The sequence below is a fragment of the Aquarana catesbeiana genome, linkage group LG06 (assembly GCF_042186555.1).
Source record: "Aquarana catesbeiana isolate 2022-GZ linkage group LG06, ASM4218655v1, whole genome shotgun sequence".
Classification (NCBI taxonomy): Eukaryota; Metazoa; Chordata; class Amphibia; order Anura; family Ranidae; genus Aquarana; species Aquarana catesbeiana.
The window spans coordinates 82883077-82898626 of NC_133329.1; the positions used below are offsets into that span (position 1 = coordinate 82883077).

The window sequence follows — 15550 nt, forward strand, 5'->3', positions numbered from 1 at the left end:
AGGTGTATGCCTAGTGCATTAAGTCAAATACAGACTTGTGAATATGGCAGGGTTGTTATTTATTATTATTATTATTATTATTATTATTATTATTATCTTAGCATTTGTGCTTCAAAATATGCTCATTGTCTTTTCCCTTAAATAGATGCATTTTGCAAGATTGCCACAAGGTGGCATCAGAACCAGCAGGAGGAATAAGGACGCCAAGGCGCTCATTGCTCTCACTGCACTCTGCAAGCAGAGGAGACACACACAGTTCATCCTCCGGAGCAGCCTGTCATCCTCATCCTCACCATGACCATTAACAATCTCCAGCAAGGCAAGAATTATAAAGTGCAAATGTCATGTCTGGCCAAGGTGAGTCTTGTTGTTTTCATGCTGCTGATTGGGGGCTGAATGGCACTTTTTGCTCTGGGCTGTGGATGTTTAAATTCTACTAGAGTGATGGGTTCCATTTCCACAGCGATTCTAAACCAGGCTGCAAAGCAAGGTACAGCTATCTGTTCCAGGAGCCAGGGGGCAGTGCTGTGACTTGTAGTACCTCCATGGCTGGAAGGCTACCAAATTCTCCCATTGGAAAATTGTTTGGCTTTTTCTTTTTTGTAGTCAGTGGTGAGTAAACTCAGAGGACCGCCAGACTGACAGGAACCTGTAGTGGGCTCCGGACCGGTCCTATTCCTGACATGACTGGAGAACCACTTTATGGAGAGGAATTTATTATTGAAATACAGAAATTATTCAGTTGCAGGAAAATGACATGTTGTCCTCATAGAGTGTGATTTCTTCCCCATGTACTGTGATTGGAACATTGTATTCAGTTGTAGCATTAGAGCTCTGATCTATGAACTAGAATGTTCATGTGTTTATCTCTACATAACACAGCAATCCCAATGAAGAAAAATAATCTGTATGTGTCTGTAAATCTATTTATTTATCTATCTAGCCATCGATCTGTATCTATCTATCTATTTGTATCTAGCTCTATCTATCTGTATCTAATTTAGATTCCTTCCTTTATTTTTTCCTTCCTCTACATCTTTCTTTCTTTCTTTCTTTCTTTCTTTCTTTCTTTCTTTCTTTCTTTCTTTCTTTCTTTCTTTCTTTCTTTCTTTCTTTCTTTCCTTCCTTTTTTCCATCATGTCCTTCATTCCTTTTTTCTATCCTCTCCTTCCTTATTTCCTCCCATCCACTCCTTCCCTTTTTCCTTCCTTCCTCTGCTTCTTTCCTTTTCTTCCCTCCTTCCTCTCCTCTCTTTTCCTTCCTTACTTCTTTCCTTCTTCCTTCCACTTTTCCTCTCCTCTCTTTCCTTCCTTCCTCTGACCTCAGTGATCTATCTATCTATCTATCTATCTATCTATCTATCTATCTATCTATCTATCTATCTATCTATCTATCTCTAATTTAGATTTCTTCTTTCTTTCTTTCTTTCTTTCTTTCTTTCTTTCTTTCTTTCTTTCTTTCTTTCTTTTTTTCTTTTTTCCTTTCCCTTTCTTGTTTCATTTCATCCTTTACATCCTTTCATTCCTTCCTTTTTTCTATCCTCTCCTTCCTTTCTATCTTCTATCCTCTCCTTCCTTCCTATCTTCTATCCTCTCCTTCCTTCCTATCTTCTATCCTCTCCTTCCTTTCTATCTTCTATCCTCTCCTTCCTTCTTTCCTCCCTTCCTCTCCTTCCCTTTTTCCTTCCTTCCTTCCTCTGATTCTTTCCTCTTCTTCCCTCCTTTCCTCCTTCCTCTCCTCTCTCTTTTAATTCCTTCCTTCTTTCCTTCTTCCTTCCACTTTTCCTCTCCTCTCTTTCCTTCCTTCCTCTGACCTCAGTGATCTATCTATCTATCTATCTATCTATCTATCTATCTATCTATCTATCTATCTATCTATCTATCTATCTATCTATCTATCTATCATTTAGATTTCTTTCTTTCTTTCTTTCTTTCTTTCTTTCTTTCTTTCTTTCTTTCTTTCTTTCTTTCTTTCTTTCTTTTCTTTCTTTCTTTCTTTCTTTCTTTCTTTCTTTCTTTCTTTCTTTCTTTCTTTCTCCCTCTCCTTCTTTCCTTTCTTCCATCCTCTCCTTCTTTCTTTCTTTCTCCCTCTCCTTCTTTCTCCCTCTCCTTCTTTCTTTTCTTCCATCCTCTCCTTCTTTCTTTCTTTCTTTCTTTCTTTCTTTCTTTCTTTCTTTCTTTCTTTCTTTCTTTCTTTCTTTCTTTCTTTCTTTCTTTCTTTCTTTCTTTCTTTCTTTCTTTCTTTCTTTCTCCCTCTCCTTCTTTCCTTTCTTCCATCCTCTCCTTCTTTCTTTCTTTCTTTCTTTCTCCCTCTCCTTCTTTCTCCCTCTCCTTCTTTCTTTTCTTCCATCCTCTCCTTCTTTCTTTCTTTCTTTCTCCCTCTCCTTCTTTCTCCCTCTCCTTCTTTCTTTTCTTCCATCCTCTCCTTCTTTCTTTCTTTCTTTCTTTCTTTCTTTCTTTCTTTCTTTCTTTCTTTCTTTCTTTCTTTCTTTCTTTCCTTTCTTTCTCCCTCTCCTTCTTTCCTTTCTTTCTCCCTCTCCTTCTTTCCTTTCTTCCATCCTCTCCTTCTTTCCTTTCTTCCATCCTCTCCTTCTTTCCTTTCTTCCATCCTCTCCTTCCTTCCTTCCTTCCTTCCTTCCTTCCTTCCTTCCTTCCTTCCTTCCTTCCTTCCTTCCTTCCTTCCTTCCTTCCTTCCTTCCTTCCTTCCTTCCTTCTCCTCTCTTTCCTTTCCTCCTCTGAGTTATCTATCTATTAGATAAGTCCACATAAGAGACTTTTTAGTTAAGTGTTTGCAAGTCATAGATGAAGTACAGAGTCGCCAGCAGCAAAAAAAAAAAAAAATCAAGCAGGGAGGGATCCCCGCATTGGGCATGTAGACTCGCAACGCTGTATCCTGGCCTAGGCCGACAAGGCCCAGGCCTAGGGCAGCACTTTGCAGGGGGGCAGCTCGGAAAGAGTCTCCACCGGCTTGTGCTACACTGTTAGTGTAGCGCCAGTCTTATGGGGTGGACTGGGCTGAGAGGCAAATTAGTCTAGCGCCACACCATAAATCAGCCGCACTGCTTCCGTTATGCAGGTGGCCAGCATTCCGCAACTGTGGGGGGGGGACCACTTCTAATTTTGACTGTCCTATCATTCTGGACCGCAAATCTTCCTCACTGTGCTATAGGTTTTCTGCTGCACCATTGGCATGGTAATATCTTCTTAGTCCTCTCCATAAAATTATCAGAAATTTGTGCTTAAAGTAGAACTATAGGCAACACTTTTTTTTTCATTTTGGATAGAATAAGGGAAGGTTATAGCCCCTGTCAGTTTATTTTTTACCATCCCTGTCCCATTGCAGAGATTTCCCTTCACTTCCTGCCCCATAGCCAAACAGGAAGTGAGAGGAAATCTATGCAAATTAAGGTAATCCATTGCCCCCCAGGCCTTTAGAACTAGTGTCCCAACTCGAAAATTTCAGGGCAGGACTTAAACAGCAAGGGGTGTGGCCTTGACAGGAAGGGGTGGGTCATATTTAAATTAGGGGGTTCACAAGTAATCAGGCCTAGGCAGCAGAAAACCTAAATACACTACTGTAGACTCGGGAGTAGAGGTGCAGAGATTTCACCACTGGAGTCCATGTAGGATATAAGGAACCGTTCGGTGGTAGCTAACCCTAGACAAATGTCTGTCTGAGAATGACAGGTGGGGAGAAAACTCTGCCTGCACCATAACAACCAATAATGCTGTACAGCCCAGCCGCCAGCATCCTAGGAATCAATGATGCGCAGTGTCATTGGTTGCTGACAGCCAGGCCACAGCATCATTGGTTGCTTTGTCAGTACAATTCTGAGGACACTGGGGTTTAGAAGGAGGCATCTAATGTGCGCACGTCATTCATGAGTATCTAATTAGCTGAGGACAACAATACGAGGACAACAATAGGACAACAAGAAGAACTAACATCGGCAGAAAACCAAAATTAGATGTGACTGATGTGTGAACTGACAGGATCAACAAGATTATTCTATTTGTACATAAAGAGGTAGATACATTGCATAATATGAAAATGAATAAGCTGTTACATAACACAAATTATTAAGTCCAAAAAAATATAAAATTAATATAAGTTATAAATAGTCATATATTATAGTATGCCATAAAGCTTCAGGTTTAGGGTTCATTTTAGGGTTCACTGAGGGTAAGGTTAAGTGTTGGAGTCAGTCTAAAGTTACACTATTGTTAAATCCAGAACATTAAGTGCTTCCTGTGCAGCTGATATCTGCAGTAGTAAGGGAAAACCTCCAGCTAAAGATCTTGCAGAGTCTGGTACCCATCTGTGCTCTGTGGTTCTTCTTCCCCTCACTATGTTACTACAAGCCATGGGAATAAACCACTGAGGGCAACACAAGACCTGGAGTCCAGCAATCCTGGAAGTATAGGTTCCTGATGATTCTTCAGCTGGTGGTTCCTCCTTACTACTGCAGAGATTAGCGTCATAGGCATCAGGAAAAGTATCTAACTTGCAGCCCTTTATTTCAGGTTTTAGTTTTGGAGAGATTCACTTGAAATCCCACCTGAATTCTTGCTATTTTATAGTCTAATGCAGTCAGACTGCAAATACAGTAATGCATATGGGCTTTTACTCTTTTAATCAGCTAGGTGCTACAGCAAGGGTTAAAATACTATGTGCTGGCAGCACAGAGGTGAGTTGTACCATGGCTCTAACACTAAGCAGTGGTCCGACTCTCCAGCAGCCTGGCGTGTTCCCCAAACACTGCTCCAATCAACAGCCCTGTGAAGGGAGTGAGAGCACTGCTGAGTAGAGCAATGTGAGCCAAGGTTCGACTCTCCTAGATGCTGCCAGCACTAGGAATTAATTACTGTACATGCAGCCTGACTGTGTTACAATAGTAATAATGGAAGGTTCAGTTGGGCTTAAGGTTTAAGGTAAGGGACATGAAAGGAAGTTTACTTTTTCAGTTCCAAAAGAGCTACCGGTGCTAAAGTCTAATGAGAAATTATTGACCTATGATATAGAAAGCAAAGGGAAATTTAGATTTAGATTCCTTCCTCCCCCCCCACTTCCTCCCTTCCTTTTCACTTTTTTACTTCCTTGCTTCCTCTCCTTCCTTCCTTTCTTTCTGCCTATATTTCCTTCCTTCTTTTCTTTCATCCTCTCCTTCCTTCTTTCCTTCATCTTCATCCTTCTTTTCCTTCCTTCCTCTCCTTCCTTTCTTCCTACTTTTTTCTCCAGCCTCTCCTCTTTTACTTTCTCTCCTTCCTTCCTTCCTTCCTTCCTTCCTTCCTTCCTTCCTTCCTTCCTTCCTTCCTTCCTTCCTTCCTTCCTTCCTTCCTTCCTTCCTTCTTTCTTCCTTCCTTCCCTCCCTCTTCTTTCTTCCTTTCCTCATACTTCTCCTGCCTTCCTTCTTTTCCTCTGGCTTTCCTTCCTTCCTACCTTTCTTTACTTCTTTTCTTGCTTTCTCTCTCTTCTTCCTTCTTTTCCTCCTTCCTGCCTTACCTCTTTCCCCTTCCTTCCTTCCTTCCTTCCTTCCTTCCTTCCTTCCTTCCTTCCTTCCTTCCTTCCTTCCTTCCTTCCTTCCTCTCCTTCCTCTCCTTCCTCTTCTTCCTTCCTTCCTCTCCTTCCTCTTCTTCCTTCCTTCCTCTCCTTCCTCTTCTTCCTTCCTTCCTTCCTCTCCTTCCTCTTCTTCCTTCCTTCCTTCCTCTCCTTCCTCTTCTTCCTTCCTTCCTCCCCTTCCTCTTCTTCCTTCCTCTCCTCCTCTTCTTCCTTCCTCTCCTTCCTCTTCTTCCTTCCTCTCCTTCCTCTCCTTCCTTCCTCTCCTCTTTTCTTTCTTTCCTTACTATGCTTCCTACCTTCTGTTCTTTATTCCTTCCCTTTTTTCCTTCTTCTACTTCCTCTCCTTCCTCTTCTACCGCAAGGATAGAGAGGGTAAAAAAGGGGGAGGGGTATTCCTATATATCAAGAATAATGTACAAGCGAATGTGAGAGATGACATCACTGAGGGAGCTAGAGAGGAGGTGGAATCCTTATGGGTAGAGCTCCAAAGGGATGAAGCTAAGGGGAAAATAATACTGGGAGTATGCTATAGGCCCCCTAACCTGAAGGAGGAAGTGGAGACGGATCTCCTATCACAAATTGGATTAGCAGCAAGGATGGGAAGTGTTATCATAATGGGGGATTTTAATTATCCAGACATAGACTGGGCGGAGGGAACCGCGCATTCATTTAAGGCTCGCCAGTTCCTTAATGTCTTGCAGGACAATTTTATGGGTCAGATGGTAGACGCACCAACTAGAAATAAAACATTACTGGATCTACTGATTACCAACAATACAGACCTGATCACAGATGTGGAAATACGGGGCAATTTAGGTAACAGCGATCACAGGTCAATTAGTTTCAGTATAAATCACACAAATAGGAAACATAAAGGGAATACAAAGACACTGAATTTCAAAAGAGCCAACTTCCCTAAACTACAAACCTTGCTAAAAGGCATAAATTGGGATAAAATATTAGGAACAAAGAATACGGAGGAGAGATGGGTTTGCTTTAAGAGCATATTAAATAAGGGCATTAGCCAATGTATCCCATTGGGTAATAAATTTAAAAGAGTGAACAAAAATCCTGGATGGCTTAACTCCAATGTAAAAATGCATATAAAAGCAAAGGAGAAGGCCTTCAAAAAATACTAGGTTGAGGGATCACCCTCAGCATTCAGACTTTATAAAGAATGCAATAAGAAATGTAAGGGTGCAATTAGGACGGCTAAGATAGAACATGAAAGACACATAGCGGAGGAGAGCAAAAAAAAATCCCAAGAAATTCTTTAAGTATGTAAACAGTAAAAAAGGGAGGACAGACCATATTGGCCCCATAAAGAATGAGGAAGGACATCTGGTTACAAAGGATGGGGAGATGGCAAAGGTATTGAATTTATTCTTCTCCTCAGTCTTCACGAGTGAATCGGGGGGCTTCAGTAACCAAAACTGCAGTGTTTATCCTCATGACACAACACAGGAAGCACCTCCATGGTTAACAGAGGACGGAATTAAAATCAGACTTGAGAAACTTAACATTAATAAATCACCGGGGCCAGATGGCTTGCATCCGAGGGTACTTAGGGAACTCAGTCAGGTGATTGCCAGACCGTTGTTCCTAATTTTTACAGACAGTCTATTGACTGGAATGGTACCAGCTGATTGGAGAAAAGCCAATGTAGCACCAATATTTAAAAAGGGCCCAAAAAACATCCCTGGGAATTACAGACCAGTTAACCTAACATCAATAGTATGTAAAATCTTGGAGGGGATGATAAGGGACTATATACAAGATTTTAGTAATAAGAACGATATCATTAGCAGTAATCAGCATGGATTCATGAAGAATCGTTCTTGCCAAACCAATCTATTAACCTTCTATGAGGAGGTGAGTTGCCATCTAGATAAAGGAAGGTCCGTAGACGTGGTGTATCTGGATTTTGCAAAAGCATTTGACACAGTTCCCCATAAACGTTTACTGTACAAAATAGGGTCCGTTGGCATGGACCATAGGGTGAGTACCTGGATTGAAAACTGGCTACAAGGGCGTGTTCAGAGGGTGGTGATAAATGGGGAGTACTCAGAATGGTCAGGGGTGGGTAGTGGGGTTCCCCAGGGTTCTGTGCTGGGACCAATCCTATTTAATTTGTTTATAAACGATCTGGATATGGGATAAACAGTTCAATCTCTGTATTTGCAGACGATACTAAGCTAAGCAGGGCAATAACTTTTCCGCAGGATGTGGAAACCTTGCAAAAAGACCTGAACAAATTAATGGGGTGGGCGACTACATGGCAAATGAGGTTCAATGTAGAAAAATGTAAAATAATGCATTTGGGTGGCAAAAATATGAATGCAATCTATACACTGGGGGGAGAACCTCTGGGGGAATCTAGGATGGAAAAGGACCTGGGGGTCCTAGTAGATGATAGGCTCAGCAATGGCATGCAATGCCAAGCTGCTGCTAATAAGGCAAACAGAATATTGGCATGTATTAAAAGGGGGATCAACTCCAGAGATAAAACGATAATTCTCCAGCTCTACAAGACTCTGGTCCGGCCGCACCTGGAGTATGCTGTCCAGTTCTGGGCACCAGTCCTCAGGAAGGATGTACTGGAAATGGAGCGAGTACAAAGAAGGGCAACAAAGCTAATAAAGGGTCTGGAGGATCTTAGTTATGAGGAAAGGTTGCGAGCGTTGAACTTATTCTCTCTGGAGAAGAGACGCTTGAGAGGGGATATGATTTCAATTTACAAATACTGTACTGGTGACCCCACAATAGGGATAAAACTTTTTTGCAGAAGAGAGTTTAATAAGACTCGGGGCCACTCATTACAATTAGAAGAAAAGAGGTTTAACCTTAAACTATGTAGAGGGTTCTTTACTGTAAGAGCGGTAAGGATGTGGAATTCCCTTCCACAGGCGGTGGTCTCAGCGGGGAGCATTGATAGCTTCAAGAAACTATTAGATAATCACCTGAATGACCACAACATACAGGGATATGTAAGGTAATACTGACACATAATCACACACATAGGTTGGACTTGATGGACGTGTGTCTTTTTTCAACCTCACCTACTATGTAACTATGTAACTACTATGTAACTTCATTTCTTCCTTCCTCTTCATCATTCCTTCCTTCCGTTCTTCGTTCCTTCCCCCTTTTCCTCTCCTCTCTTTCCTTCCTTTATCTGACCTCAGTATTTTACAAATAAATACATAAAATATTAGAAAAAGCATTTTTTAAATGAAGATCTTCTCCAAATATTAAAAAAAAATAACTGTTCCTTAGTTATTAGCTAAAAAAAGGTAAAATAAACTATTATAGCCGGCCTTACACCTCTGGGTTTAGAGTTGATTTTACGGAATTGTCATTTTTAGGGTGCCACTTTTGTCAGTGCCAAAGGAGCTGCCAGTGCCAAAGTCTAATGAGATTTTCCTTTATACGTCTCTGCTCCTTCCTACAAAACCTTAACAAACCCATATTTTTTTTTTTTTGTATTATGGGAAATCCATCGGGGGAGGGTGATGCCACCATTTGTTTTGTAAAAAAATAAATCACAGAAATAGCCAGTCTGAACACGGTCCAAGAATCTCTGACAGAAGATGCGCTGTCATTTGGCTTGCCAGGAATGATGCAAATCTGAAGTGTCAGCCTCGGGTGGAGATGCCCTTTAATTCGGACTTCCCTGTATATATATATTTATGCGTGCACCCACATAAAAAAATCATGTTGAGTTTTAGCTATATTCGGAGCCTCCCTGCTATGATAATCAGCGCTCCTCTACACTGTACTGATTACAGCCAGTGCTAAGTCAGGACAAGCAGTTTGTAGCGAATTCCCAGATAAAGCGTGTTATATTTAGCTGAAATGGAATCTGCAGGCTTGTTTGCTAAGCAGCGTGTAATGGAACAAAGGACGGTGCCGATCCGTCATCCTTTTAGGCTTATTGATCGTCAATAAACCGTGCCTTTCCTCCACATCTATTATTAATATATACAGTGGGGACGGAAAGTATTCAGACCCCCTTAAATTTTTTACTCTTTGTTATATTGCAGCTATTTGCTAAAATCATTTAAGTTCATTTTTTTTCCTCATTAATGTACACACAGCACCCCATATTGACAGAAAAACACACAATTGTTGACGTTTTTGCAGATTTATTAAAAAAGAAAAACTATCACATGGTCCTAAGTATTCAGACCCTTTGCTGTGACACTCATATATTTAACTCAGGTGCTGTCCATTTCTTCTGATCATCCTTGAGATGGTTCTACACCTTCATTTGAGTCCAGCTGTGTTTGATTATACTGATTGGACTTGATTAGGAAAGCCACACACCTGTCTATATAAGACCTTACTGCTCACAGTGCATGTCAGAGCAAATGAGAATCATGAGGTCAAAGGAACTGCCTGAAGAGCTCAGAGACAGAATTGTGGCAAGGCACAGATCTGGCCAAGGTTACAAAAAAAATTTCTGCTGCACTTAAGGTTCCTAAGAGCACAGTGGCCTCCATAATCCTTAAATGGAAGATGTTTGGGATGACCAGAACCCTTCCTAGAGCTGGCCGTCCGGCCAAACTGAACTATCGGGGGAGAAGAGCCTTGGTGAGAGAGGTAAAGAAGAACCCAAAGATCACTGTGGCTGAGCTCCAGAGATGCAGTCGGGAGATGGGAGAAAGTTGTAGAAAGTCAACCATCACTGCAGCCCTCCACCAGTCGGGGCTTTATGGCAGAGTGGCCCGACAGAAGCCTCTCCTCAGTGCAAGACACATGAAAGCCCGCATGGAGTTTGCTAAAAAACACCCGAAGGACTCCAAGATGGTGAGAAATAAGATTCTCTGGTCTGATGAGACCAAGATAGAACTTTTTGGCCTTAATTCTAAGCGGTATGTGTGGAGAAAACCAGGCACTGCTCATCACCTGTCCAATACAGTCCCAACAGTGAAGCATGGTGGTGGCAGCATCATGCTGTGGGGGGTGTTTTTCAGCTGCAGGGACAGGACGACTGGTTGCAATCGAGGGAAAGATGAATGCAGCCAAGTACAGGGATATCCTGGACGAAAACCTTCTCCAGAGTGCTCAGGACCTCAGACTGGGCCGAAGGTTTACCTTCCAACAAGGCAATGACCCTAAGCACACAGCTAAAATAACCAAGGAGTGGCTTCACAACAACTCCGTGACCGTTCTTGAATGGCCCAGCCAGAGCCCTGACTTAAACCCAATTGAGCATCTCTGGAGAGACCTAAAAATGGCTGTCCACCAACGTTCACCATCCAACCTGACAGAACTGGAGAGGATCTGCAAGGAGGAATGGCAGAAGATCCCCAAATCCAGGTGTGAAAAACTTGTTGCATTTTTCCCAAAAAGACTCATGGCTGTATTAGATCAAAAGGGTTCTTCTACTAAATACTGAGCAAAGGGTCTGAATACTTAGGACCATGTGATATTTCAGTTTTTCTTTTTTAATAAATCTGCAAAAATGTCAACAATTCTGTGTTTTTCTGTCAATATGGGGTGCTGTGTGTACATTAATGAGGAAAAAAAATGAATTTAAATGATTTTAGCAAATGGCTGCAATATAACAAAGAGTGAAAAATTTAATAGGATCTGAATACTTTTCGTCCCCACTGTAAAATCACTATTAAAGAAGAGATAAACCTATTTGCTAAAATTTCACGTCAATGTCATTTTCAAAAGTAGTTTTCAATCTTAAATTGATCTTAAATCCAAAATGATAATTAAAATAATACCCGTGATCCTGCCATGAAGATCAATGTTCAGGCACTTTTTTTATGGGGTGACAACTGTCTCTCGGCTGTGCTCCTGCATTGTCACCCCATCACATGTAGTGGAGTCTACAACAATGTGCTTCTATGCATACATCCAGCACGTATGTGATCATTGAAATAGTATCGATTTTTTTTGCCTGCCCGACTGGAAGTGACTTTTCCTATAGACTGCTAAATATTTATTTCTCATTGTGTAGACATCTTTTGAAAAATCATGTTGACCTTGTCTCCAGTATGTTACTAAGCACCAAGCCATCGTAATTCAATAGACTTCTGTCACCAACCTGTACGCATATAACAGGGAGATTCCTAAACAGGAAGATCATGTATTGTTTGCAAGAAGAGCATCAGTGCTAAGGGCTATTGATTGCACCATTCTTTTCTAACAATTCGTATCACAACATTTCTATTGAAAAAACATTTAGTGCCTGAAAAATACACAATAACCACCCAATGACAAGTGTAAATCACAAATAAAAAATGGTGATGTAATCATAGTCCGTGATTAAACAGTCCATAGATGAGCCAAAATTGGCACATGTGACATTATGCAAAAATAATATCTTCCAAATCTTCCACCACACCGCATGCACTTGGTGATTCCACTCCCCTTTAGAAATGCACTCACCAGATGAAGATGCCTTGAATTCTCATGCTCGGCAAATAAACATCAACCCTCCCAGGGTTAAAATAATCCACCGATATCCAATCGTGCATCAGATGTAATAGTCTCTCCACCTGTACCGGCCGCAGGGGTCCTTGAACTCGCAGCATGTGAGTCCTTGGGACTCTTGTCCTGTGGCACCCCCGTGTGAGTATGGTGAGGCCTCTAGCACATGTCTGAAGGCATACTCATGCCTGTGTGTGCCCTATGTGTTGTGTGTGTTCTCAGACTGTGTGCACCCTACGTGTTGTGTGTGTTCTCAGACTGTGTGTGCCCTATGTGTTGTGTGTGTTCTCAGACTGTGTGTGTCCTATGTGTTGTGTGTGTTCTCAGACTGTGTGCACCCTATGTGTTGTGTGTGTTCTCAGACTGTGTGCACCCTATGTGTTGTGTGTGTTCTCAGACTGTGTGCACCCTATGTGTTGTGTGTGTTCTCAGACTGTGTGTGTCCTATGTGTTGTGTGTGTTCTCAGACTGTGTGTGTCCTATGTGTTGTGTGTGTTCTCAGACTGTGTGCACCCTATGTGTTGTGTGTGTTCTCAGACTGTGTGCACCCTATGTGTTGTGTGTGTTCTCAGACTGTGTGCACCCTATGTGTTGTGTGTGTTCTCAGACTGTGTGTGCCCTATGTGTTGTGTGTGTTCTCAGACTGTGTGCACCCTATGTGTTGTGTGTGTTCTCAGACTGTGTGCGCCCTATGTGTTGTGTGTGTTTTCAGACTGAGTGCGCCCTATGTGTTGTGTGTGTTCTCAGACTGTGTGCACCCTATGTGTTGTGTGTGTTCTCAGACTGTGTGCGCCCTATGTGTTGTGTGTGTTTTCAGACTGAGTGCACCCTATGTGTTGTGTGTGTTCTCAGACTGTGTACACCCTATGTGTTGTGTGTGTTCTCAGACTGTGTGCGCCCTATGTGTTGTGTGTGTTCTCAGACTGTGTGCGCCCTATGTGTTGTGTGTGTTCTCAGACTGCGTGCGCCCTATGTGTTGTGTGTGTTCTTAGACTGTGTGTGCCCTATGTGGTATGTGTGTTGTCAGACTGTGTGTGCCCTATGTGCTGTGTGTGTCCTTAGATTGTGTGCGCCCTATGCGCTGTGTGTGTCCTCAGACTGTGTGCACCCTATGTGCTGTGTGCATTCTCAAACTCTGTGCGCCCTATGTGCTTTGTGTGTTCTCAGACTATGTGCATCCTATGTGCTTTGTGCGTTCTCAGACTCTGTGCACCCTATGTGCTTTGTGCATTCTTAGACTATGTCCACCCTAACATGACACAGGAGGTGCTTTTTTGAAGAGAAGAGTGGGGGGGGGGGGGGGGTGGACTCCGAGGAGGAGAATAGAGATGTAGGTGGTGCATAATCCTTGAGGCTATAATGTTGTATAAGTGTGAGAACCCCGCAGGACTACTAACAGGTCACAGGGGGTACTTTTCTGCAAAGGAAAGTGGAGAATGTAGACTCTGAGGAGAACAGAGAGATAGGTGGTGCATAGTCCCTGAGGATGCAAAGCTGTATCCCTCCAGTACTACTAACAGGACAAAGGAGGTGCTTTTCTGCAAAAGAGAGTGGAGGTGGAGGGCCCTGAGGAAGAGAAGAGAGAGGTAGATGGTACATGAGCCCTCAGGGTATAAAGCTGTATGAGTGCGAGAACCCTCCTGTACAACTAACAAGACACAGGGGGTGCTTTTCTGCAAAGGAGAGTGGAGGGTGGAGCGTGAGGACTCTGAGGTGGAGAACAGAGAGGTTGGTAGTGCATGCAACCTAAAGGGTGTAAAGCTGTATGAGTAAAAACATCCTGCAGTACTATTAACATGACACAGGGGGTGCTCTTCTGCAAAGGAGAGTGGAGGGTGAGGACCCTGAGGAGGAGAACAGAGGGGTAAGTGGTGCATGAGACCTGAGGGTGTAAAGCTGTATGAGTGCGAGAACCCTCCAGTACAGCTAACAGGACAAAGGAGGTGCTTTTTTTAAAGAGGAGAGTGGAGGCCTGAGAGTGTGGATTCTGAGGAGGAGAGCATAGAGGTAGGTGGAGCATGAGCTCTGATGATGTACAGCTGTATATGTGCTAGAACCCTCTAGTTCTACTAAGAGGACACAGAAGGTGCTTTTCGGCAAAGGAGAATGGAAGTAAGGACCCTGAGGAGGAGAACAGAGGGGTAGGTGGTGAAAAAGCCCTGAGGGATGTAAAGCTGTATGTGCAAGAATCCTCCAGTACTACTTACAGGACACGGGGTGCTTTTCTGCAAAGAAGAATGGAGGGTGGAGGGCATGGACTCTGAAAAGGAGAACAGAGATGTAGGTGATGCATGAGCCCTGAGGGTGTAAAGCTGTATGAGTGCAAGAACCCTCAAGTACTACTAACAGAACACAAGGGGTGCTTTTCTCCAAAGGAGAGTGGAGGGTGAGGGTCCTGAGGAGAAGATAGAGGTAGGTGGTGCATGATCCCTCAGGGTGTAAAGCTGTATGAGTGCGAGAGCCCTCCAGTACAATTAAAAGGACAAGGGGTACTTTTCTGCAAAGGAGAGTGGAGGGTGACGACTCTGAGGAGTAAAGCAGAGAGGTAGGTGGTGCATGAGACCTGAGGGTTATAAAGCTGTATGAGTGAAGCATCCTCCAGTACTACTAACAGGACAGAGGGGGTGCTCTTCTGCACAGGAGAGTGGAGGGTAAAGACCTTGAGGAGGAGAACAGAGGGGTAGGTGGTGCATGAGCCCTCAGGGTGTAAAGCTGTATGAGTGAAAACATCCTCCAGTACTACTAACAGGACAGAGGGGGTGCGCTTCTGCACAGGAGAGTGGAGGGTAAGGACCTTGAGGAGGAGAATAGAGGGGTAGGTGGTGCATGAGCCCTCAGGGTGTAAAGCTGTATGACTGAGAGAACCTTCCAGTACAACTAACAAGACACAGTGGGTGCTTTTCTGCAAAGGAGAATGGAGGGTGAGGACTCTGAGAAGGAGAGCAGAGAGGTAGGTGGTGCATGAGGCCTGACGGTGTAAAGCTGTATGAGTGCGAGAACCCTTTAGTACTACTAACAGTACACATGGGGTGCTTTTCTGCAAAGGAGTGTGGAGGGTGAGGACCCTGAGGAGGTGAACATACAGTAGGGGTAGATGGTGCACGAGCCCTCAGGGTGTAAAACTGTATGAGTGCAAGAATAACTCTCCAGTAGATACTGCATAGTGTGAAAAAGAGTTAGAGCCTCGAACAGGATTTTATTTATCAAGATTTTCAGAGCATTTAATCCCCCCCCCCCCCCCCAAAAAAATAGTTTCTATTTTAGATAAATATCAAAATAAGGATGATAGGCACATGTGGTAGGCCTACGATTTTTTTTTACGAGGCGCAAAGTCGAATTCACACTGAACAACTCGTACTTTTCCATTTGGTTATGTCGCCCCAGTCTTCTGTCTGGAGCTCAGCTGCTAAAGGATATTGCCTCGCTGTGCCGTACACACAATTATAGATTTCAGGGAGAAAGCAAGCTATTGAGTGTCATTCTATAGCACTTCCAGCGTGCTTGTTGAAGCTCTCCATCTGTTCCCGGATCTGATTGTAGTCAG

The 15550-nt window shown here is 43.1% G+C and overlaps 1 protein-coding gene across 2 annotated transcripts in view; it reads left to right on the forward strand.

Annotated features, from left to right (window-relative positions):
- The first annotated feature begins 220 nt into the window (after positions 1-220).
- The window catches only part of RGS11 (regulator of G protein signaling 11), a 266061-nt gene continuing 250731 nt past the window's right edge, over positions 221-15550 (forward strand). For both annotated transcript variants that reach the window (XM_073636325.1, XM_073636326.1), the window contains exon 1: positions 221-357. In XM_073636325.1, the coding sequence (XP_073492426.1) occupies positions 295-357 (63 nt within the window). In that variant the 5' untranslated portion in view covers positions 221-294. The remainder of the gene's footprint in view (positions 358-15550) is intronic.